Source organism: Fusarium coffeatum, assembly GCF_003316985.1.
Source record: "Fusarium coffeatum strain FIESC_28 chromosome Unknown BRIP53273_contig_42, whole genome shotgun sequence".
Classification (NCBI taxonomy): domain Eukaryota; kingdom Fungi; phylum Ascomycota; class Sordariomycetes; order Hypocreales; family Nectriaceae; genus Fusarium; species Fusarium coffeatum.
The window spans coordinates 146,362-169,666 of NW_022157839.1; the positions used below are offsets into that span (position 1 = coordinate 146,362).

The 23,305-nt window shown below is 48.0% G+C and overlaps 10 protein-coding genes across 10 annotated transcripts; 6 read left to right on the forward strand and 4 right to left on the reverse strand.

Annotated features, from left to right (window-relative positions):
* Positions 1-376: 376 nt before the first annotated feature.
* FIESC28_01930 (uncharacterized protein) lies at positions 377-3,767 on the forward strand (the record flags this gene model as incomplete). Its single annotated transcript, XM_031156080.1, has 5 exons — positions 377-1,143; positions 1,194-1,539; positions 1,977-2,129; positions 2,179-3,216; positions 3,261-3,767. The coding sequence occupies 5 exons, from the start codon at positions 377-379 to the stop codon at positions 3,765-3,767; spliced, it is 2,811 nt and encodes a 936-aa protein (XP_031019912.1).
* A 1,422-nt stretch (positions 3,768-5,189) lies between these two features.
* FIESC28_01931 (uncharacterized protein) lies at positions 5,190-6,827 on the forward strand (the record flags this gene model as incomplete). The annotated part of the gene is made up of 2 exons (XM_031156081.1): positions 5,190-5,416; positions 5,462-6,827. 2 exons carry the CDS (start codon positions 5,190-5,192, stop codon positions 6,825-6,827), a joined length of 1,593 nt encoding a protein of 530 aa, XP_031019913.1.
* Positions 6,828-6,938: 111 nt separating this feature from the next.
* FIESC28_01932 (uncharacterized protein) lies at positions 6,939-8,087 on the reverse strand (the record flags this gene model as incomplete). Its single annotated transcript, XM_031156082.1, has 1 exon — positions 6,939-8,087. One exon carries the CDS (start codon positions 8,085-8,087, stop codon positions 6,939-6,941), a length of 1,149 nt encoding a protein of 382 aa, XP_031019914.1.
* A 493-nt stretch (positions 8,088-8,580) lies between these two features.
* On the reverse strand, positions 8,581-9,442 carry FIESC28_01933 (uncharacterized protein; the record flags this gene model as incomplete). The annotated part of the gene is made up of 3 exons (XM_031156083.1): positions 8,581-9,054; positions 9,103-9,357; positions 9,404-9,442. 3 exons carry the CDS (start codon positions 9,440-9,442, stop codon positions 8,581-8,583), a joined length of 768 nt encoding a protein of 255 aa, XP_031019915.1.
* A 518-nt stretch (positions 9,443-9,960) lies between these two features.
* Positions 9,961-11,582, forward strand: FIESC28_01934 (uncharacterized protein; the record flags this gene model as incomplete). The annotated part of the gene is made up of 3 exons (XM_031156084.1): positions 9,961-10,140; positions 10,184-10,562; positions 10,615-11,582. 3 exons carry the CDS (start codon positions 9,961-9,963, stop codon positions 11,580-11,582), a joined length of 1,527 nt encoding a protein of 508 aa, XP_031019916.1.
* A 195-nt stretch (positions 11,583-11,777) lies between these two features.
* On the forward strand, positions 11,778-13,538 carry FIESC28_01935 (uncharacterized protein; the record flags this gene model as incomplete). The annotated part of the gene is made up of 4 exons (XM_031156085.1): positions 11,778-12,002; positions 12,048-12,157; positions 12,202-12,364; positions 12,411-13,538. The coding sequence occupies 4 exons, from the start codon at positions 11,778-11,780 to the stop codon at positions 13,536-13,538; spliced, it is 1,626 nt and encodes a 541-aa protein (XP_031019917.1).
* Positions 13,539-14,222: 684 nt separating this feature from the next.
* On the forward strand, positions 14,223-15,101 carry FIESC28_01936 (uncharacterized protein; the record flags this gene model as incomplete). The annotated part of the gene is made up of 1 exon (XM_031156086.1): positions 14,223-15,101. The coding sequence occupies one exon, from the start codon at positions 14,223-14,225 to the stop codon at positions 15,099-15,101; it is 879 nt and encodes a 292-aa protein (XP_031019918.1).
* A 1,909-nt stretch (positions 15,102-17,010) lies between these two features.
* Positions 17,011-17,451, forward strand: FIESC28_01937 (uncharacterized protein; the record flags this gene model as incomplete). The annotated part of the gene is made up of 1 exon (XM_031156087.1): positions 17,011-17,451. One exon carries the CDS (start codon positions 17,011-17,013, stop codon positions 17,449-17,451), a length of 441 nt encoding a protein of 146 aa, XP_031019919.1.
* A 590-nt stretch (positions 17,452-18,041) lies between these two features.
* FIESC28_01938 (uncharacterized protein) lies at positions 18,042-18,896 on the reverse strand (the record flags this gene model as incomplete). Its single annotated transcript, XM_031156088.1, has 3 exons — positions 18,042-18,547; positions 18,595-18,772; positions 18,822-18,896. The coding sequence occupies 3 exons, from the start codon at positions 18,894-18,896 to the stop codon at positions 18,042-18,044; spliced, it is 759 nt and encodes a 252-aa protein (XP_031019920.1).
* A 557-nt stretch (positions 18,897-19,453) lies between these two features.
* On the reverse strand, positions 19,454-20,030 carry FIESC28_01939 (uncharacterized protein; the record flags this gene model as incomplete). The annotated part of the gene is made up of 3 exons (XM_031156089.1): positions 19,454-19,660; positions 19,724-19,889; positions 19,942-20,030. 3 exons carry the CDS (start codon positions 20,028-20,030, stop codon positions 19,454-19,456), a joined length of 462 nt encoding a protein of 153 aa, XP_031019921.1.
* Between the last annotated feature and the right edge of the window lie 3,275 nt (positions 20,031-23,305).

Consider the following 23,305-nt stretch of genomic DNA (forward strand, 5'->3'; position numbering starts at 1 on the left):
CCTGGTAGTTCCATTAAAGGATCTGACCTAGAGAGCACTGATTCCACGCCCGAATGTTCGAAGCCTGAGATCAGATCCAGTGAATCATGGGTCAACTGGGATGTGGTTCGGTGCATTTATCTTTGCTTCTTCTTACCTCAGAAAATAGCATCGGCTCGTGTTGTCAGCACATCTCGAAACAACAGAGAACTTTCGACTCCGCTGGTTGCAAGGACGACCCCTGCGTTGATCGTGGAGAGTATAGTGTTGCATCTGCCTCGGTAAGAGATATCCCATCACTGTATCAACTACACAGTCACTGAGATTATCCCAAGTCAACATCTTCGCGATCACTTGGATACCCTCTGTTTCCGTCTAACGAACATCTCAGACAATAATGGCTTGTCGTTTGTACCTTCACCCGCTGGTGCTCTCAACCGCCCAGCAATTCTTCTTCATCTACATCGCAGGCTTCACGTCGCGCACATCGATCCTACGCCCAATTGGCTTCATCATTGTTCTTATCACCACTTTCGTGGCACTATTTAATTTTGAAGACTTCATCGAACCACCAGGATGGGTCTCTCGAGCTATCATATCGGCATTCCCTCAGATCTCATTGACGTACTTTGAGCGCATGATTGTGCGAAAGATTGCGTACGCTGAGGATCGCGAAAAGAAGGACCAGCCTGCTCAATCAAGGTTCGCAGAGTTTCGCTCGCGATATGTCTTTGGACAAGAGGTTGCGTCCTCGATGAGAGGACTGGGCACGCCGTGGGAGATCAGGAACATCCATCATTTTGACTCCAAGGACCCATCGTACGTCCCAGGAGCGACACCATTTGTCTGCATCAATTTGCTCAAAGTGCTGCTTTGCTTCTTTGTCCACAAGTTCTGCATCACTACGCAGTTGAGTCTGAACCAGGAGTACATGGCACCAGGCTATGTGCCTGTGTTTCGACGCATTGGAGACGTGACAATGGCAGAGCTGCAAGTTCGGTACGTTGCGACCGTAACGACGGTTGTGTCTATCTTTTGCTTCATCCAGGGCGGCTACTCGCTGGCTTCTGCGACTTCAATCATGATGAACCCCAAAGCTGTCAAAGATTGGCGACCGATCTTTGGTGAATTGTCCGAGTCGTATTGTCTTCGACGTTTCTGGTCGTAAGTTTCCAGGTCCTTCCAATCTCGCACTACCTAGCTAACAAATGCAGCACTGTTTGGCATCAAGGCCTGCAGAATAATCTCCGAGGTACTGCTACATGGATCGTAAAGAACGTATTCCGCCTCAATTCTTACTCTTTGCCGTCTCGATACCTGAAGATCCTCCTTGCTTTCGCGCTGTCAGGTCTTGTTCATGTCCCTAGTGATATGGGAAGTGCAGTGCCAGCGGCCAAATCTGGAGCCATTCAATTCTTTTCCACACAGTTGATTGGACTTATGCTGGAGGATTTATTTGGAGATTTCTTCCTTCCTCTCTGGAAATACAAGGCTACTAGAGTCATTGCAAAGCTGGCGGGTTACTTCTGGGTTATTAGTTTTCTTGCTTGGTCGGGACCTGTGAGATGGTTTCCTGTTATTTTGCAGCAGACACCTGAGACTGAGCTCTTTAGACTGAGTGCATTTAAGCCTATGATGAAGGTTATGAACTGTTTTTAGATTAGATATTTAGACATTAGCCCTGAATCAATTAGACATCCTCAACTTTTTGACTGCAATTCTCAAACCTTGGAAAACATGACATTCAATGCCTGGAACAACAGCAGTAATTTGTAAATTGCCCGTCGATTTCCACTCTAGCGGTGGACAAGACATGGCAGGCGGATTACAGGGCTGTAGCGCCGCTGAAACAAATGAATTAGTGCTGCGCAATGGCGGTCGGGCGCCAAGTTTAGCGCTACCCATGTAACCTGGCAGCTGAAGGCCTGCCCAGGCAAGTACATAAAATCGCACCTTCCATTGCAATCTATACTCACATTCACATTACATCTACTCAGTTATCTACATCTGAGAACATCATGATCTCGCCTCTCCAGGCCATAGCCGCTCTTTCTTTGGGCTACATTGTTCTCTCTACTCTGCAGCTGCTTTGGAATTACAGAAAGGCCAAAGCTATCGGCCTTCCAGTGCTCATCACACCTATCGATCCTGTAAGTCACAGGCACCGCGAGATCAGACGAGGGTTCTAACAAAGAGCAGTCAAACGTTCCTTATCTTATTTGCTCCAGCTGGCTGGAACCTCTGCTACGCAAGATCTTGCCCTTTGGATTGGGAAATTTTGTTGAGTACAACAGTCGCGACTGGAACTACGAACAGATTCATGGTTTGCAAGAGCTCATTGGCGATACGTTCATCATCGTCAGTCCCAAGCAAATTCGTGTCTTCACTGGCAACGCCAAAGCATCTGATGACCTCTGTCGCCGACGCAAGGACTTTGTCAAGGCTGTAGCTCTCTACAAACCTCTTGAGATCTTCGGTCGCAATGTCGTGACTACTGAGGGTGACGACTGGGTGCGACACCGAAGAATCACCACCCCTCCGTTCAATGAGAGGAACAGCGCACTTGTGTGGGATGAATCCAAGAGACAGGCTACCGATATGCTTGAGATGTGGGCTTCAAACCCCAAAGGCGTTGTCAATCCCCAGAGCGATACCATGGTGCTTGCTCTACATGTTCTCACAGCTGCTGGCTTTGGCAGAAGTTACACCTTTGGAAGCGGACTCGAGAGCGAACTCGAGAACCACAGTCTCAGCTATCGCGACTCTCTCAGTCTAATCCTCGGAAACCTCTTCACTGCCGTTTTTACCGCCACTCTTGGCCTCCCAGCATGGATGCTTCCTTCCAGGTTCAAAAAGGTGCAGGACGCCGTGGTCAATTTCCGCCAGTACATGGCTGAGATGGTCGAGGAAGAGCGCGAGGCCATGAACGCCGGCGCAGAGGAGCAAGACAACCTCATGAGTATCCTAGTGCGCGCCTCAGAGAATGAGAACAAGCAGGGTAAGGGTGCCCGACACTTGACGGATACTGAGATCTACGGTAATCTGTTCAGCTACAATCTTGCTGGTCACGAAACAACATCCAACACTCTCGCCTACGCGACCATCCTTCTCGCAGCGAACCCCGAATGGCAGAAATGGGCTGCTGAAGAAGTCGACCAAGTCACTGCGGGCGTCAATGTCAAGGACCTGGACTACGAAACTTTTTACCCTCAATTGAAGCGCGTACTCGCTATTATGGTATGTTACTCTCCTCCTCAATTGAACCGTACTAACGTACCCAGCACGAAACACTACGACTATTCGGGGCAGCAAGAGCAGTCCCCAAGACCACCCTCGTGGACCAAACACTCAAGGTCAACGGTACTGCCTACACGATACCCAAAAACACCTTTGTCGGCGTCAATCTGGCAGGCCTGCATACATCATCCGCATCATGGGGCGACAACGCCCTAGAATGGCTCCCTAGCCGTTGGGTCACCCGGGACGAGACCGAAGGCGAGAAGATGGCCCCAATGCCTACTGGAGCTTTCCTACCATGGGCCGCTGGACCGCGCGTGTGTCCTGGTAAAAAGTTCTCACAAGTGGAATTCGTGGCTGTGCTTGTGTGCCTTCTGAAGGGGTATACCGTGGAGCCCGACACAGACGGTGTAGACGACCTCAAAGCTGCGGCGTCAATGGCTCTCATGGAAGAGGCGAAGCAGTCCAGTTTCAATTTCCTGCTCAAAGTAAAGCACCCTGAGAAGATCAAGCTACGGTGTGTGCGGCGGGACGCCGAAGCCCAGGAGTAAACTAGTCCTGGCTAGCGTGTTGTTAGTTGGTAGGGCTATGGATTGACAGGAGGCTCGTTGTGGAGTGTTTTCAACATAGCATGCATTTATTACTGTAACTTTCTGGTCATCCTCACTTCGCAAAAACAATTCGTTCAATCAATTTGGTTCATGATCCGCGTGCACTGGCTTGAGTCTCTGACAGCACAGACAGGGTCTTCAAGCTTGGGTCACGATGATCCACGCCGAGCAGGATTTTGACCCGCTACAGTGCTACGTGTTTGAATCCTTTTGAAGTCTCTGTTGTGAAACGATCCACTAATAAGAATTTCTTTTCCGAAGAAGCGGTAATAGGAGGCTATTCGCTCGCTATTGTTTCCTGTTATCTAAACGCTTGGAACAGGGTTTCTTTTTCCACCCTGCCAAGTTTAGTAATACTAGATGCGTTATTACAGACCTTGGCGAGGTACCCTAGTCCCTGTCTTGCATGGAAGCATGCAGTCAGCTATTCTCTAGAATCCTTCTGGTTGTGTGGAAGACTTTCTCGCCCAATAGCCACTGTATCGGTAGACTCACGGTAGATGGGAAAATGAGTGAGACACGGCATGGATTATGAAGAAGGGGGCCCAACATGATCTGCGTGTAATTCTTACTCTTAGATAATCTACGCGACCCTTTCATGATATGTCGTATCATAAACAGCGTCATGATGCATTTTAACTTTGTGCCTTCTGTATCAAAAACAAAAACACCATGGATCTGTCAATAAGGACCAACAGAGCATAACCAACAGATAGTCTGCATGACGAAACCCCAGAAGCATGGACGTCATGATTGTCTCTACCCGGACACCCTACCCTCTCTACGATACTAAACTTTGCCTCGGATCCAGGTTAGACTGCTGGACCCTTCGCCCGGAATGTGGATGTTGCTCAGCCTGACGACCCGTGACGGTCCCGTAACTCGAAGGAATCGACCAGGTGGGTAACAGAAGAAATGTCTTCTAAGGCTTAGGTTGTCAAAATAAAATAACCTAAGAAGAAGCCTAACCTGGCACAAGGTGGCCAAACTATTTCGTCTCCCATGCTTCTAGCGGTCATTTATCTGACACCCTGAGGTTGACTTGTCCAGTCTGACAGCAGTTAGCTCTACCAAAGTCTGATATATCTAACATCCTGGTCCATGATAAACTCCTCTCTCGACAGCACAGAACAAGTCCTAGCCCGTACTTGGGTGTCAACTCAAAACCAGCCTTGTAATGAGGTGAGGTTGCTTGTTTGGCTATTTATGGAGCGTGCCGAGAAATTCCTTGCATTAACCCATGCGTCCAGGAGGGAAAAAGAAAAAGGTCACTTTAAACGCACTTTATCACTGTGGCAGAGGTCTTCTTTAGTGTGCAGCTGCAATTTGAATTTCAGTTTCACCACTCTCAATTCTGCTATTATGATCACTCATTTCCTGGAAACCTCCCCCAAGACGTATGCCCTGGCGGCTGTCCTGGTTTTCCTTTTTTCGACATATTGCATCACCACCATTCGTTACTTGTTGCAGAGATCTTGTGACAGACGCTATCAGGGCAAAGAGCCTTCCACACTACCTTATGGCGTTCCGGGTCTTGGTTCAGCCCTTGGCCTGATTAGAAATCCCCATGGCTTCTTCAAGTCTATTGTGTAAGTGATTCACTGCTCTACTTCTTCACGACTAACAAAATGCAGTAAAAATATCGACAGTGCAGAGCCACTACGGATGCGTCTTGGCCTCGATCATGCCTACCTAATTCACGGGACGAGAAGTGTTCAACAAGTCTTTCGATGTTCAAAAGAACTTACTTTCGAAGAATTCGCTCTTAGGGTCGCTCAAAAGGTCAAGCGTCTCCCCGAGAAGGATGTTGCCCTGGTATCAAAAGACGTTTCAGGCTCTGCACGAGTCCCTTTGATACCAAGTCGCGATGATGATCGTATCTGGAGAAAATTCCACGAACTTTACGAGCATCACCTTATTGGCTCTACTGCCGTTACTGGCCTTACAGAATTGTTTGTCGGCCTGATGGTCAATGAGCTTGAGACTGTTCAGGGACCCATTGAGATTGGTATTGACGAGTTTATGAGGAAGCACATGTTCAGAGCGTCTACAATCGCCCTTGCTGGTCAAGGAGTTTTTGATGTCGATCCCAACTTTGCTGATGTGTTCTGGGAATACGATATCGACTTCATGCCTCTACTCTATGGCCTTCCCAAGTTCCTCTGCCGCAAAGGTTGGAACGCTAGAGACAAGTGCCTCGAGACTGTGAAGCAGTATCTCAAAAATGGCTGGCAAAATCTCGACTGGCGAGCTGCCAACGAGACAAACCCTGACTGGGAGCCACACTTTGGTTCTAGGCTTGTTCGTGAGCGAGAAGTCGCCATGGAAAAGTACGGCTTTAGTCTAGACGGAAGAGCGTCTTTTCAGATGGGTCTCATCTGGAGTATCAATTCCAATGCTATTCCAATGACATCTTGGGTCATCATCGAGATTCTTCGTCGACCAGACATTTTCAAACGAATCAAGGAAGAGGTCGCCACCGTTTACAACAAAGAGACCAAACAGCTTGATATTGCCGAGATGAGAAAGCTACCACTGCTCAACTCGGTATATCTTGAGTGCATGCGTCTCAGATCTTCAGTTTTTGTCGTCCGAAAATTGAGAGAATCCATCGAGCTAGACGGATACACGCTCAAGCAGGGTAATCTTATCCTGGCCCCATCATATCTAGCCCACAATGCCCCCGAAGTGTGGTCAACGGCTTCGTACCCACCAGAGGAATTCTGGCCTGAGCGTTTTATCAAGAAAGGATCTAGTGGAATTGCCTCGGGAAATTACTTCCCTTACGGAGGCGGAGTGGCTATGTGCCCTGGGCGAAATTATGCCAAGCAGGAGATATTGTCAGCAGTGGCTCTGTTTTTTGCGCACTTTAACGTTGAGCCTCTACGATTTGTGGACAGCAACGGAAAGACTTCAGAAAGAGGACCTGAAGTTGGCAATGAAGCCAGAGGTGTTGCGAGGGTTGATAGGGATATGGTTGTTCGGTTATGGCGCTCTTAGGATACCATTTTGCATTAGCCTAAAGTTATTAGAATTGTTTAGATCTGGTTTAAAAAATACACGAATCATGATACCTCTCTCTATTCTGCTATCTATTTGCAAATAAATGTCTCAAGGCATGATATGTCTAATCAACGAGAACGAGACTAGCTGGTCTTGTGGTCGTACAACTCTTGCAGCTGGATAGCCCCATGATGGAGTCATGCAGTACATATACATAGCAACCCATAAATAACCCAGATACTTCCTCCTCTTGCTCCCCCATCCCTCGGAGATGTGCTGCACGCCGTCTTCACACATTATTGCCAAAGCAGTTATGACAAAGTAAGGAATAGCATCGGACTCTTGAACAGAAATGCCGAGAGCCCGATCAGCAGGATAATGCAGCGCTCCAGAGATGAAGAAGCTGATTAAAAGCTTACAATACCGAGCAATCACTGATCCACGAGGCACGTGAAGTATTCTGTGGGCGAGAAAGTCACTTATGCTAGTGAGATGACGTCGCAGCGTCTGATGCCAAAAGTTACCCCAGAAACGTCTGATAGTGTACGCCTCTGACAGTCGACCCCAGATTGGGGGTAGCATTTCGACAGGGTAGAGACCCAAGATAAGATACGACAAACAAAAGATACTGTTGACAAGGTGGATAACACAAAAGGTATTAAGCCAGAAACCAAAGACCGCAAAGAGGCGGAAGATTGCTTCCTCTGAACGGATTTCTCCCAGCCGGGAGAGTAGGAGCTCGTTCCGAGGTGACATCATATTCTCCAAGTCTGGAGGTGGTTGGCAGGCAAAAATATCGAGGATCAAGTAACTGACGGTGGCGTTTCTGACATGCCTCAACATCTCCTGGCCTCGGGACGGAACGGAAGACAGTCTTCCGGGAGAGTGAGGCCAACAAGGAATTTGGGAGATGACTTTGCTTGTACCGACGCCACGCATGTTCCAGAGGTTACTGACACCAAAGCGAAGGCGAGAAGAAGATATTGACTTCTTGGCTTCTTCATCAAAGGACAACTTGGTGAGGCATAGATCGTCCAATGTCTTCAGACATTGAATCCACATGCCAGTTGATAGTAAAGCCACATGAAGACGGCTGTGCAAAGCATCGTGGATGGCCTGGTTGAACAGCCAGGTGAGCCAGGCGACGGAAAGGGCAATGGCCGGACGTGCAAGATTGGAAGGCCTGGTGTAGCCGAGGGCAAAGGCAGCCAGGGCCTGGGATGTGGCCGCAAGGTAGAGAGCTGTTTGAGCTGTCATGGTTGTAGGTTTGGTAAGTGGCAAGGAAAGATGGGTCACATGGGAAGGTTTTCAATGCTCGACTAAATGCTTCATGATTTGTATGACTGTCATGTAACCGTGCAGTCTCTGAAAAAGACCCTGAAATGTCACCTGAATCTCCGAATGCACAGGACACCATCTGTACAGCGGTCAGCGTGCAAATGTCAATGCTAGCGTAAATGAATCTACTCGCCGTTTAGATTGTATCCATCAAGTTTCATCCACAACGGAGCCTCAATAAGCGCTAAGATACGCGAAGGATCGGCCCTGCAGAACAGGGGTTCCCTGCAAAGCTTGTGTCTAACAAATTCAAATCAACAGGGTCTCGGGTAGTATTGAATCGTGCGCAGTCTCAAATAAATCTGGTCATTATGACTAACCAACAAACATGCAATGCCAGTTGTACATTCGAGGCGCAGTCTAGTTTTAGATCCAAAAGCAAAATAGATTGTTGTTTTTAACACTGCTCTAGCTACAGATCCAATAGGTAGGCGTACCTGCGCCAAGCAAAACATCCACCAAAGTATATGCCGGCAAATAGAACCAGCCACACCACTGATCCAACAGCCATAGCAGTCCTCTTAACGTTTCGTAAAAACGCTGCCTCGTTCACACGTGGAAACGGCTGGTCCACAGGAACAGGCTTGTCGAGAAACTTGGCCAAGGGTTCCCATCCCATGCTTGGTTGGTACTCGAGCAGCTGACCAGCAGGCACAATGTCATGCACCCACTGGTTATGCTTGTGGTAGAGGTCCTCGCAGGGAACCTGCTGCAGACCAAACTTTTCAGTGTAAAACTTTGACCAAGCGACAATGAGATCGCTAGAGTGGATTACTCCAGGGATCCAGTATCCGAGGATGCGATACCAAGGGGACCGCAGATCGATACCCAATCCGTAGTACGAAGCCAGCCAGACCTGGGGATTTTTGCGGACTGAAAGAATGACCTGATTATTGTTGGTCAGAATCGACGACGTGTGAGGTTGTTTCCTTACCTTTGCGTCAGGGTATATTGTCAGCATGTCATCGACAAGAGTGCTAGCAGGTGGCTCAAAGACGGCTTCGAATCCATCGTAGAGATTCTTGAGAGCCTTGAGTCGTTCATTGCGGTCTTGAATGGCTAGAACACGCGCACTCTCCTTGACGCGGGAGATTGGTGCTGGAGGATCACCAAGGTGGAAGCATGGGTTGATACCAAGGATCTCAAGGCCCTTCTTGAGACTTGTCGTTGAGGTACGTGGTAGACCAGCCTAGACATGATTAGCGGTCATAGATAGAGAGAAGTGTCAAACTTACCACGATAATCTTTACACCTTGTGTTTTTTCTTGTGCCATTGTGACTGTGCTGTGTGTACTGTAAAGATTCAGCCTTGGTTCTCAGAGTGAAGCATTTATCTCGCTATCTATACAGGCGTTTCTCACCGGTGATTCAGAAGGAATCGACCTCTGCACAGACGGTCCCTTGACGGTCCCTTACTCATTCAACCCATGTCTGTCATAGCCAAGCCACCCTTTCCCTTGCCCCGGGTCCAAGCTAGCCAAGTCTTGCATGGAGGGTGTCAACAAGGATAATTCGGCATGACTTTCGGCTGTGGCGTGCGGGCGCTTGAACAGAAGGAATACATCCCCGGTCCCTTTGTTGGTTGTTGGTAGCTTTGCTAAATTTGTAACAAATGTCATGATTGGGACTGATTAAAATGGACTGTTTCGGCTAAGGCAGATCCATCAGTGGAGACCCGAAACCAGTATCCACAGCGATTCACGGTACGTACTCGAGCTCAGTCCTGGATACTCTCTCTGGACTTGGTCCTGGAAATCAATCATTGTGAAGCTATTCTTCAGCATCAAGCAAAATGGAAAGTTATGTGTTGATGGCCATTCTGTTGGCTGTTGTGTACCTTGTTCAGTACAGAAGCTCTCCCAAGATTCCATCAAGTATACCACGACTACAAGATCCATCGTTCGTACCGTTCAAACTCTACTGGCGCTATCTGACAGACTGTCGACGCTTGTTCCTCGAAGCATACGAGACGGTAAGCTCTGCTACCCTAAAACGACTTTTACTAACAACTTCAGCTTACCAAGGATGGCAAAACCTGTGTTCTGCCCAGTATGGGTTTCAAAGATGAGATCCATCTAGCCCATCATCACACGCAGTGGGCAGCTTCACAGCCAGATGGCGTTCTCAGCCCCTTCGAGGGTTTTCGTGAGATCGACAAAGGAGATTGGAACTCTGGCCATGCTAGTTACATCCAAGATCCATGGCAGAGCATTGTTATCAAGAAGGAGATGGGTCGCTTTCTGGAGATACTCGCTTCTGATGTGGACGATGAGCTCAAGTATGCTTTGCCTGAGTACCTGAAACCTGACAAAAACGGCGAGGTCGATGTCTATGAGGCCATGAAATGGATCGTGGCTCAAGTCTCTAGCCGTTTCACTGTTGGCCTTCCTCTCTGTACGTTCTGTTTTATCATACTTTGCAAAGATTTCGCCTAACTAATTTTCAGGCCGTGATAAGTCTTACCTAAAAGACTCGCTCGCTTTTGCAGATTTGTTCATTCTGAATTCCGGTCTTTTAATTTACACACCTTCACTCTTGAAGCCACTGGTCGGATTCCTCGTCACTCTTCCTACGAGGTACAGACGATGGAGAATCCAAAATCACATCCAGCCCATGTACAAGGAACGCAGCGAGCGTCTACTGAACCCCGAGCTTTATGAAAAGGGTGATGAGCCAACAGACAATCTTCAGATGATGATGAGATACGCCATCAGCAAATATGGCAACCAAGTCACTCCCTCTCAAATCTCTGATAGGCTCTGCCTAGCGAACCTTGCATCCTTTCACCAGACTGCTGTGGCAATCAGCAACGTTTTGATTAACATTGCTGCATCAAATGAAGAGTTCAACACCATCGAAGTCATTCGAAAGGAAATGGCCGATGTTCTTGGTCAAAAGGGCGTGTTCGACAAGGCCTCTTTGTCGAAAATGATTCAGACAGACAGTGTTCTACGAGAGTCTATGAGAACACACGGATTTGGAAATAGAGCCATGATTCGCAAGGTTGTTTCACCAGATGGCGTGAAAACACCAGACGGTCAAACTCTCCCCAGTGGTTCAACAATGTCCATTCTCTCGTATCCCGTCCACAATGACCCAGCAATCTACGAACACCCTGAGAAATTCAACCCCTTCAGGTTCTCACAGATGAGAGCCGATGGAAGCAATGCGCCTCTGTCATTTGTGTCTACCTCTTCTACATATTTACCTTTTGGTCATGGAAAACATGCTTGTCCGGGACGGTTTCTGGTGGACTTTGAGATGAAGATGATTCTGTACCACGTCCTGAAGGAATTTGATATTGAGCTTCTTCCAGAGCATAATGGCGTACGACCGGAGAGTCAATGGGTTACAGAGGCTGTTATGCCGCCTGTAGGTGTTAAGCTGCGATTCAAGAAGCGACATTTTGCATGATTAGTTGTAGATGAGAATTGAATTTGATCACATACATGTATCGATTCACCGAAATAGCACAAAAGAAAATATGATTAAGTGTACGTGGCGTGGCAGTGCATGAAACAAGGTCCCTGCTTAGCTTAAGTGGGTAGCACCAGACATAAAATGGCCAACCCAGTGAGATTCTCTCCATTCCTTACCCACGCAACAACCATGGCACCAATTGCTGTTTCTTTATCCTACTACCGGCCTTGGGCTACAGCTGCCGTTGCTGTTGCTCTATACTACCAAATAATTGTCGATCAAAACTATTCGGTCAGAAATGCACCGTTTTACATAGGAAAGTACTTGCTGTGCTTTCTGAGCTTCTGGGGCGCCTACACGGTGTTCTTGTATCCAGCTTTCTTCAGTCCGCTCAGACATCTGCCACAACCAACGGTACGTGGAGTTCTTTCTTTGCGAGATTATTGCTAACAAATGTAGAGTGCCAGTATTATTAATGGTCACTGGGCGGAGTCGGTTTGTGAGCCTGCTGGTTTGCCGTTTAGGCGATGGATGAGGACAATTGAAAACAATGGATTGATAAGATACAAGTCAGTCCTCCAGAAGCTCTTAACAGATCAATACTGACCAATAGACACCTTTTCAACCAAGAGAGAATCGTTGTCACCAGTCCAGAAGGCCTCAAGGAAGTCCTTGGTCAGAACAGCTATGACTATGTGAAGCCCCATCTCCTCCGAGCCATGGTGGGCAAGATCTTGGGATACGGCCTCCTACTCTCTGAGGGAGATGTGCACAAGGTATGAGTCTCACTACCCTGGTCTTTTACTTACCTAACCATCGCAGATGCAAAGAAAGAATCTGATGCCAGCATTCAGCTTCCGTCACATCAAAGAACTTTACCCCGTCTTCTGGTCCAAAGCCCAGGAGCTTGTTCACGGCATTGAGAAAGAGGTGTCAGAAGCACCAGGATCACAAATCGACATTGCAGACTGGGCGAGTCGCGCTTCTCTTGATATCATCGGGTCTGCAGGAATGGGTCACGAATTTAAGTCACTCTCCGACCCCAGTATCGAAGACACGATGAAGATGTACGGTTCAATGGTCAAGCAGAGCCGCGGTGCTAAACTCTTGACCGTACTGCAACTCGTTCTTCCGTCCATCATCACAGATTACCTGCCCTTCCAGAGGAATATGGGCGTCTTAGCGGCGTCAAAAGCTGCTAGAAACACTTCCCAGAATCTCATCAATGCCAAGAAGGTCCAGATGGCTGCCAAGGAGAAGCTGTCTCCTGATATCATTTCTACGGCACTTGAATCTGGTCACTTTACAGACGAGGGTCTTGTTGACACTATGATGACCTTTTTGGCTGCTGGACACGAGACAAGTGCTGCGGCGCTCACTTGGACGATTTTCTTGTTAGCCAAGAACCACGGTATTCAAGACCGACTACGGGAAGAGATTCGTCAGAATGTTGACGGTCTTGCTGATGATGTGGATGCCAAAAAGCTCGACGGTCTATCCTATCTCCATGCCGTCTGTCAAGAATCGCTACGCCTCTACGCACCAATCCCATTCACCGTGCGGGACGCTCTCAAGGACACTAGTATCCTAGGCACATTCATTCCTAAGGGAACAATGATTATCCTCTGCCCATGGGCCATCAATCGCGCAGCCGAATCCTGGGGCCCCGACGCAGACGAGTTCAACCCTGAGCGATGGATGGTGCCTGGACAAGCCAATTCTGGCGGCGCAAAGAACAACTACGCGAACTTGACATTCCTCCACGGACCTCGGAGTTGTATCGGCCAAAAGTTCTCGTTGGCTGAACTCATGGCCCTTACGTGCGCGTTGGTAGGGCGGTACAGGTTTGACATTGACAAGGACTACGAGGTGAAGGATCTGACGGATGGAATTGTTGCCAAGCCGCGAGACGGGTTGAAGGTTTCGGTGGAGGAGGTTCAGGGTTGGTGAAGATGCATAAAGCAGAGCAGGGTCCAGATAGAACAAAGTATGACAAGGATGTTGTAGTATAAGGCTGTTGGCAAGACACCGCCACGACGATGCAGTTTTGACCACTTTTTTATTCCACAAATGTCTCACTACTTGGTTGATGGGCGACACTTGTCTCACAGCCCATTTACTTAGCTTGATTATCCGAAAATAATTTTGCCTCTGGAGGGGCCGATCAAATGTCACAGGTTCCATTATCTGTGCGTGTCACTGTCAAGGGTCCTCTCCTCTCCACTCCACACTTTATGCCCACCCCGTAAGATCTAGCGTCTCACCCCCAAAGGAGGATCCTTGTCTGAATTCATGTCAACCTTGCTATGGAGTAGAAAAGAAGAAAGATAATGTACTGGGTCTATGCTTGTTCATACTTGGCCAACACAGCGCGGAAGGCGGAAAAGGTTACACGATCGGCAACTGACTCAAAGACCAACGAGAGCATAAGCATTGTTTGTCTCGTCTGCAACCAACCCAACACATTTTCTACAGGCGGACTGAGCGACTTGTTGGTTCCAGGGTCTGTCGCAAATCCTCCCACTATTGTTGTGTTTCTTGTGTCCCTAACTTCCATTCCGACATTGTAGTTCCTCTTCTTCGACCTCAATCCGTTCCTCTCTCCTCTCCCATCAACAATTTCATCATACCAAAATGTCGATAGCAGACGGAAGTTACGCTCGAGGCGACCTCCTAGAAGGCTGCAAAGAGCTTATCCCAGGTCTCCAAAACGCCTACGGATACGTCCCCAGCATCGCAGCGGGCATCGTCTTTGATCTTATCTTTGCCGGCACTGGCATCTACCACATTGTCCGTTCGTTCCAGAAGCGCAAAGCCACGTCTTACCTGCTGGCAATTGCGTCGTACGTCGAGCTTGTCGGATGGATTGGTCGTACATGGTCCAATAAGTGTCCCTACAACAAAATCGCCTTTCTTCTGCAAATTACCACACTCGTCGTCGGCCCAATCTTTGTCGCTGCTGCCATCTACGTCACACTTGGATACCTCATCAAATCCATCGGCCCTCAGTACTCGGTCATCCGTCCTAAGCTCTATCTCTGGGTCTTCCTCGTTGTCGATGTTGTCGCTCTCCTCATCCAAGCTGGCGGTGGTGGTCTAGCTGCGGGCGCTGCCAACAAGGGCAAGGACACCAAGCCGGGTACCAGATTGATGGTCGCCGGTATCATCTTTCAACTCGTCTTCATGACCATCTTCTGCACTCTCTTCGCCATCTTCATCAAGCGAACTCGCGGGCTTACCCTTGCAAAGGGTCAACGTTTCTGTATCTACGCCACCGTCGTTTCCGTCGTCTTCGTTTACATCCGATGTATCTACCGAACGGTCGAGCTTCTTGAGGGTTGGGATGGACACTTGCTCAAGACTGAAGGATACTTTATTGGTCTCGATGGTGTTTGCATTGCCGTCGCTATTCTTGTCTTTTGCGTTTTTGACCCGGCCGTTCTCCTCGAATTCAAGGACCCCATGGCTGGTGAGCAGTCCTTCAACGAGCTCAACACTGTATCTACCAAATAGTTCCTTTTTAGTTTGTCCTATCATATAGAAATTCATGTTGCTGTCATGTTTTAATGTAATTCCAGAAGCCTGCGTTAGGCAGGACCCTACTATAGCCAGCCTCTATCTAAAAGTTTGTGCTTTACCAAAATCCAAATATCTGAATCTTTGATGTGTCAGTTAGTTTGTCGAGGCATGTTCACATCCAACTCGCAGCAGATATTGTTCTTTTCCGAACCCGTTGGAGTCGGAATTTCTATTCCTAGCCATGATGCTACCTATGATCAACCAGAAGTCATACTCACCTTGATTATAGGGAATACTCACGATCACCACCTTTGTGAGGGAGTTGCTGTTGGGGTCTTGGTTCTCGATCAAAGATATGTTCTGCCAATATAGTGTGCTTTTTCAAGCTATTGGTGGGTGACAAGGAAACTGCATTGCTGTACATCGAAGTCAGATGTAAGTAACTTGACCATTGGTACGCTTCTCACGTCATTTCCTACGAGTGGGAGACCTGGACACTGCAGCATAGAAGCCTCCCATCCGAGTACTTGGTTCGATGTCGGTATCCCTGAAACGTTGAAGATTATCAGAATATTCTCGGAACTCGTTCGCGTAATCTATAATCCCCATGAGGAGGCTTAGCGTCTACATTTTATGGAATCTATGAAACTGGTGTTTGGTGACTAACTTAATGGACATCGTTGTGATGATGGTTGACGGGAGCTGTTACTGCCCGTCTGTGAACTTTCAAAGGCAAGATACCAACACAACTACGGATGAGACTGGCTCCTACCTGCATACAAAAGCCAGGTCTTTTATGCTATTTCTGGCCATTCAATAGTGATTAATTGACATGTAGTGACCCAAGTCAAGATCAAGTTAGAGAACATCTCAGGATTTGCAATAAGTGGCTTAACTTTACTTCAGTGTCAAGTGAAGGTGCGGATTATCGGTCTGCGAGGCACGCCGTATTGAAGTTTGCACTTCTCTTACCAAGAGTGGAAGGAACAATAACCGTGTCAAGTGGTTCAGTGAGTTGTTCGATGGACTGTGAGTCTGTCGTTGCTTCAAACCTTTTCTGACTTTCGATAGTCTCTTTTCATCTGATAAGCACAGCCCTCTGAATGGTTCAGCTGATAACCTTGATTTATGGTGTAAATCAGCAGATCAAGATGATCTGTTGAGAGCTGAGGATTGGACGGGCCATGGCGGGATACTCGGCACTATTGAACGCCTCACAAACGTCAAGACTAATTATCGATAGTTTGCCTTGACGTTCAGATGAATTTCCAAATGAGACAACGAAGATCCAGGCTGCTCAACGACTCTTCTAAATTTGCAAAGATGTGGCTTTTGGCTGTTCCAGCTGATACAATGCCGTCGCAACGTGACAGCTCACGAGAAAGCCACATTCTCATTCATATCGATAGTAGCAGAATCTTTATGCCACAACATAATTGGATCATACAAATCATGACAGTGACAAGACACACTAATCCAACAACTGGGCTGGTCTGGAATGGTCCATGCAGATCTGTAGCGCCGCTTGCGGGAAGGCTAAGACGGTTTCTTTCCCCTGAAACATTGAACTCTACCTATGATTGGAAGATGGCATGGACCTGTTCCTTTTTTCAGCTCAGGCATTCTTGTGTAGGGTGATGAGCTCCCTGCGTCATTAGGCTTGTCACTATTGAAAGCCTGAACTTATGGTTAATACGAGGTGGCGTCGAGCTCGCCTCGTGGGCTAGCGTTATTGGAACGGCGGTGCATGTTCCGTCCTACCTGCTAGGTGCACTTCACTTTCAGCCGGCTTCAGATTGATTAAGCTGACAAAGATCTAATATTTATATCAGGCCTTTCCCCCGCAATTCTTGGCTCATCACAACACAACTCAACTCATCAATCTCAACACTTCAGATCCAAAATGTTGTTCCAGAATATCCTCTTCGCTGCTACCATCGGCCTCGCAGCCGCAGCCTCCCAATCCACCGGCCAGGAATGCGGCAAAAAGATGAAACCCTGCTCCAAGGACAGCGTCTGCAAGCCTACTCTGGCCAACTGCAAAGACATCAACAAGTGCCCCGGCACTTGCTTCTTCAAGAACGAGTACCAAACCTGCGGCGGTTTCCGCACGAAGCCCCCGCCACCCTGCAGGAAGCACACCAAGTGCGTTGACGATCCTCGAACACCTGGTGATTGCGGCATGGCTTGTGATAAGCCTGGTATCTGTGCCCCTACGAAGCCCCCGAGCTGTGGTGGTTTTACCGGAAAGCAATGTCCCAAGGGCCTGTACTGTTATGATAATCCTAAGGATTCTTGCAACCCCAAGAAGGGTGGAGCTGATTGCCCCGGAATTTGTCTGTAAGGGTTTGTCTTGAGGGTCATTTTATGCTTGGTTATGGGTTATCTAGGTGATGGGAGAATACACGATTTTACTCTGCTCGGGCAATTCAAGCTCTCGTGATGTAGAAGACCGGGAAAATTTCAGCCGTAGAAGTTTGTGGTTGCTTCGCAGACTTGAGCGACGTGTTGGAAACGTTCCATCTCACGTGTGTAATTTGGGGAAACACAGGCTGAAACACCATCATATCCCATCAGCCCGTAAAAACGGATGATCGACATGCATGAGAATGAACCCCGTAATGTGTTTCAAAAATAGCAGTGCCAGCAGTAACACATCAATTAAATTCAGCAGTCTATGCTCTATCGCCAAACTCCAATCAATCCCTTCCATCTCTCAATTGCTCATCCCTTGTACAGTCGTGTTCTGTTTCTATACATGAAACGAGATTGGATGACGGACCAGCCAATCATGAGGCGTAGCACAGACCTTCCTTTGTCAATGCCATACATAGGATGTTTCAACCCAGCGCCTCGAAATTAATTGCCTGTAGAAATAACAATTTACCAGCGACAAATCCTTCCCGTAGTACCGATCCTTCAATATGCGCAATTTTACAGCAATTGCCAAACGGCAGCGACAATACCGGCCGCAGCGAAAAAGTCGGGACCTGCGATAGATCCAGCGTTGACGTCGGCGTCTGAAGACGCAGATGCGGTTGCAGCCTCGCCACTTCCAGTGACAGTACCAACAGAGCCGTTGCTATCAGTCGTCGCGGCTGTGGCCTCGCTGATCAATGTGGTTTCGGTCTTGGTCATGGTTGTTTCGGTGGTACAAGTCTCGGAAGTCTCGCCGGAAGTCTCAGAAGCTTCAGGCGCCTCAGAGGTCTCGGATGGCACAGAAGTCTTGACATCGGAAGTCTCGACTTCTGATTCCTCGACCTTGGAATCGGTCTTCACAGCGCCGGTTGCAGTAGTTTGCGCAGCTTCCGTGGTAGGTTTCTCGGCCTCGGTGGTTGGCTTCACCTCGCTGGCTGTAGTGGCGGGCGCATCAACTGCAGTAGTAGCATCGGTCTTGGGGGCGTCACCGCCAGATCCAAGGTCTATGGGCTTTCCAAGTTCTGATATCCGTCAGCGTGGCTCATCATATTTGGATCGCTGAACTTACTAGCACAAAGATCATTAGCCCAGCCCATAGCAGCATCCTTTTCTTTGCTGCAGCTCGTGTCGGCGCACTTTGAAAAGTTCTCCTGGAGCGTAGGCATGGTGCAGAAACACATGTAGTTCGTGGCTTCCCTACAGCCCTCAGGAGGACCATTTGTGATGAGGCCCTGGAAACAGTCGATCTACTACCTTATTAGCATTGTAAAATTCAACGGCGGGTAGCTCACATACAGCACATGTCGATTCGGCAGCCCTGGCGACGGAGGCCATCAAAAGGGCCAACTGGGCGGCGGTAGGTTTTCTCATTGTGGTGGTGGTAATATCTTCGATCTAGCGATACTTCTCGAGGATGGCGGATAGAATGTTGAAAGGGTCAAGTTGATGTTATATGCGCATAAAATGCAGAGTGGAATAATGGTCTTTGTTTAAGTGTGTTTCAAGATCGTCTATGCGAGACCCTGTTCCGATCCTCTGTTTCATCCCTCGACCCCTGTTGGGCCCCGTGAAACATGTAGGAGGGACGATTGTCTGCACCTATTGGATGGCTGTTTAGTCCTTCATCAAAACTGTTACTTACTTTCCGTGAATCAAATTATCTACAAGAAACCCATTTGTCTTGGATCCTATGATTCGGAATTGCTGCCGAGGAAGTGATTGTATGGCACGATGGAGGCGTCCGTGCTCTGTATCAGAACAAATCCAACGTTACAACAGGAAAGGCGCAGAAATTCAGAGATCATCTCAATTCTGATTAGGCTTCCGCTAATTAGTCTAATGGATTCTGTATTTGTGAACTACGTGGGGATGAAGGGATAGATAGTCAGCCCAGCCTCCCAAGTCTCAACCTTCCAAGGGCTGATATTCTACCAATGCTCTGGACCAATATTAACAGTGTTGACATCCACACCATCCTTGAACCATCTCTCCTCCTCGCTAATCTTGACATTGTTTCCACTCATATGTCTCTTCTTCATTAAGCCGTTGTCGTCAAAAGTCCAGTCCTCAAGTCCGTAGCATCGCCACCACTGACCGTCGTCATCGTGAAATTCATACCAAAATTGTACAGCAATCTGTTTCAAGAATCAGCATGAGATGCAGAGACGAGTGATCTCGGAACCCTAAGGCTAGCTCACCTTATCATTGTCGAAAGCAAAAAGCTCCTTTCGCAGCTTGTACTCATGCTCGCGATTCCACTTATCAGTTAGAAACTTCTCAATCGCATCGCGGCCTTTGATAAAGGTGTCGCGGTTTCGCCAGATAGAGTCGGGAGTGTAGGCCATTTTGACTTTGGATGGATTTCTTTCCCCGAGCTGTTAGCTATATTCTTTCTTGCAGAGACGAGATCTCTTACTGGGTGTTCCATCCATCTTGCGCAGCCTTCACCTTGACCTGTGCCGATTCACGGGTGAAAGGTGGGAAAGGAGGTCTTTGTTCAGTCATCGTGGGTATATCGAAGGTAGCAAGTTCAGATTCTTGAGGGGGTAGGAGAGGATGTTTGGATACTTTGAAACTGTGCTTGTTGAAATGGTGGTATTTATGCTGGATCAGATATCCGGAGATACGGGAACTTGCGGCAAGAGCGGCCTTTGTTTAGCTTCAGTGTCATCATCCGTCATCATCTGTCAGCAATGCGGCCCTTAAGTGGTTGAATCACTGTTTGTAACTATCCAGATTAGGAAACTGCATTGTGTGACTGTTGTGAATGCCCATGGTGAAAATTCTTATTAGTTTTCGTAGGATGTTGCTGACTCGGAGAACAGATATTTGTTTCACGATGGCTTCACGTCCATGACCTCGTAAGGTGACTGGTTGCGATGCCAAGAAATGTCGGGAGAGTTATTCCCCAGCATTGCCGTAGGCTGGTGAACCCCTCATTGTCTCTCGCCTCGAAGTGGAGCTGGGGGACATATAAATAGCAGTGGAGGCTTTTGCGATATCTTCAGCGACCCACACCACCAAAATCCAACGACATCACTATCCAAACCGTCAATATGCGTGGCCCTATCTCGCTCTCTACGCTTTTCACCCTGCTCTGCCTTTCGGCAAATAATCTAGTTCATGCTTCCTTGCCCGAAGTCGTTGTAAGTTGGTAGTTTGGCATCCGAGTGACACACCGCTAAACCGTCATCAGATGCCGCTCCTCGGCTCCAATCCTTGTACTTGGGGAGTAAGTGACACTTTTAAGGGGTATAGGAAAAGTACTGAATAGGCTCTAGCCATCTTTTTGGTGCGCCAGTGAAGAGAATATGCAGAGATGTGGCGTTACTAAGGAAGAGTGCGAGAAATACGCCAACGATGTGTACTAGGTGGTGATAAGGGATATCGACGAATGAAAAAGGGTAGTTAGATCTACTACGAACAACAGGGCGAATGATTACATTGTGCGATTTACTGTCCATTCGTCGCTCTACCATATTACTCATAGCTGAACGGACATTCGTTTCGGAGTGTCTCCTCGCGGATTTGAAATGTATTCTATTCTAGAATAACATCGTTCGTTGCATCTACTCCGTACCGGTCCTGTATGCCGTAGTGCGATGTTTGCAGTGTAAATATTTCTATCCGGGTGGATATCACCTCTAAAACCTCGGGCTCGGCTTCAGTATTCTCTCTCTATGTTCTGGCACGAGGAAAGGGGGCCCATTAAGTAAGGCACGTAATACGAAGCAACTGGCATCCTTGTTGCCGGACGAGGGCATCTCGCCGCGGGGCCTGTATCGGAATCCATATGTGTGTAGATCTCCCAGAGTCCAGTCCGCCATTGTAGGGGACGGTAAAGTTATATATACTGTCTTTCAATTCCCAACTGTCGCCGGGCCAGGCACCTCACCATGCGTTGCTGTGGTCTAGTGGTCACAGCGGAAAGTCCGTATGTCTACTTTTTTGGGGCTTATACTAACCTCAACCTCAAACCAAGGATGGCCTAGTTCGAATCCATCCGTGAGTTCCTTTTTTCCCTAGATGTCACATTGTAGAGAGAGTCTATTGGCACAACATCCATCATGAATCACACCTCTCAAGCGTAATGAATCCGATGCTCACTCAAGACCATCCTATGGCCATGCCCACAGGAAGGGGCAAGGCCATCCCTATATGCTGTGATATTTCCACCACTATCGCCGGGCGGTCATCCCACCATGCGTTGCTATGGCCTAGCGGTCACAGCAGAAAACCCATGATCAGTTTTTTTTTTGTACTTGTACTAACCCCAACCTTGCACTATAGACAACCTCGTTCGAATTCCATAAGTGGGCTTCTTTTTAGCAAGAATATCATATTACAGAAAGCGGCTATCGGGACACGGTCTTCATCACGAACTATATTTTTCAAGCAGTATAACTCCAATGCGGGTGGGCGTAGGGGGACGGAGGGAAGTGAATAGTAGGCACAGCAGCCTTTTGTGTGTTGGCGATGTTTAGAGTTCAGTGTATGTGGGCGACCTCAATCGAGATGATCCCAAGCCTTGATCTGCCTGGAGGCGTCAACTCTAAATAATGACCCCATCGCTCACACGAGGCCTTCTTTTCCTGTTCGCAGGGAGAGGCAAGGTCATATATACTGTATTATTTTCACTACTGCCGCCGGTCAGGGCACCTCACCATGCGTTCTTGTGACCGAGTGGTCTCAGCGAATCCTGCATCTTTTTGGGCTTATCGTAACCTCACTCAACCTTAAAGCACACATGGCCTTGTTCGAGTTCCATACGTGGGCTCGTTTTCTTTTTTACCAGAACCCTCATGTATGTAAAAAGGGAATGCTATATATGTTGTGTTAAGTTCAATACTGTTGCCAGCCACGGCATCTCACCATGCGGGCTGTGGCCTTACGGTCACAGTTAACATGTCTTTTTTTCCACATTTATTCTGCTGAACTTTAAATTTGTCAAATACCGCGTTCGATTTCTATACATACGTCTTTTCTTTTGTAATTTACTGTTTGAGGGCACGATGGAAACATGTGTGAAGAGAGATCCAGTCACCAACCGTCACAACACGAAACTGTGGTCCGTTACTTACCTAGTCACAATAAAGAAGCCTAGTTTTCATTTCTTGTTATCTTTCTAGGCTCTACAATAGATGTATTTGATCAACTCTTCATTGCGCTCTTGAGGTCTGTCTGTTGTGGCGAGGAAAGACCATATATAGCGTGTTAGGTTCAGTACTGTTGCCAGCCACGGCATCTCACCATGCGGGCTGTGGCCTCACGGTCACAGTTTACATGTCTTTTTTTTTGAACTTCAAATCGCGTTGAACTCTATCCAGGACATCTTCCTTCAATCCACTCTTTTTTGTTTTTGTAATTTATTCTGGACAAGGGACTGCTGGGGCTTATATACCGGATCAATCTTATGTACCATTGCCGGGCCAGGCACCTCACCATGCGGGCTGTGGCCTAGCGGTCACAGTTAACATGGTTTTTTTTATACTCAGTCAACTTGAACTTTATCCGCAATCCAGCCCTTCGAACCCATTCCCTGAAAATTTGCCCGATAGATCGGTCTGTATTCCGCCTGGCGGCGCATCCCATCATGGAAGCTATGATCTAGCAATGGCAGTGGACATGTCTCTTTTTGTTGGGTACATCAAGTCACTTCGAGGTTGGTTTCCACCTCTGAAGCTTTCGAACTGGTCTTACATCGGGTGAGTTGGGAGTTATATATCCGGTCAGTCTACTGTATTGTTGCCAGCCACGGCATCTCACCATGCGGGCTGTGG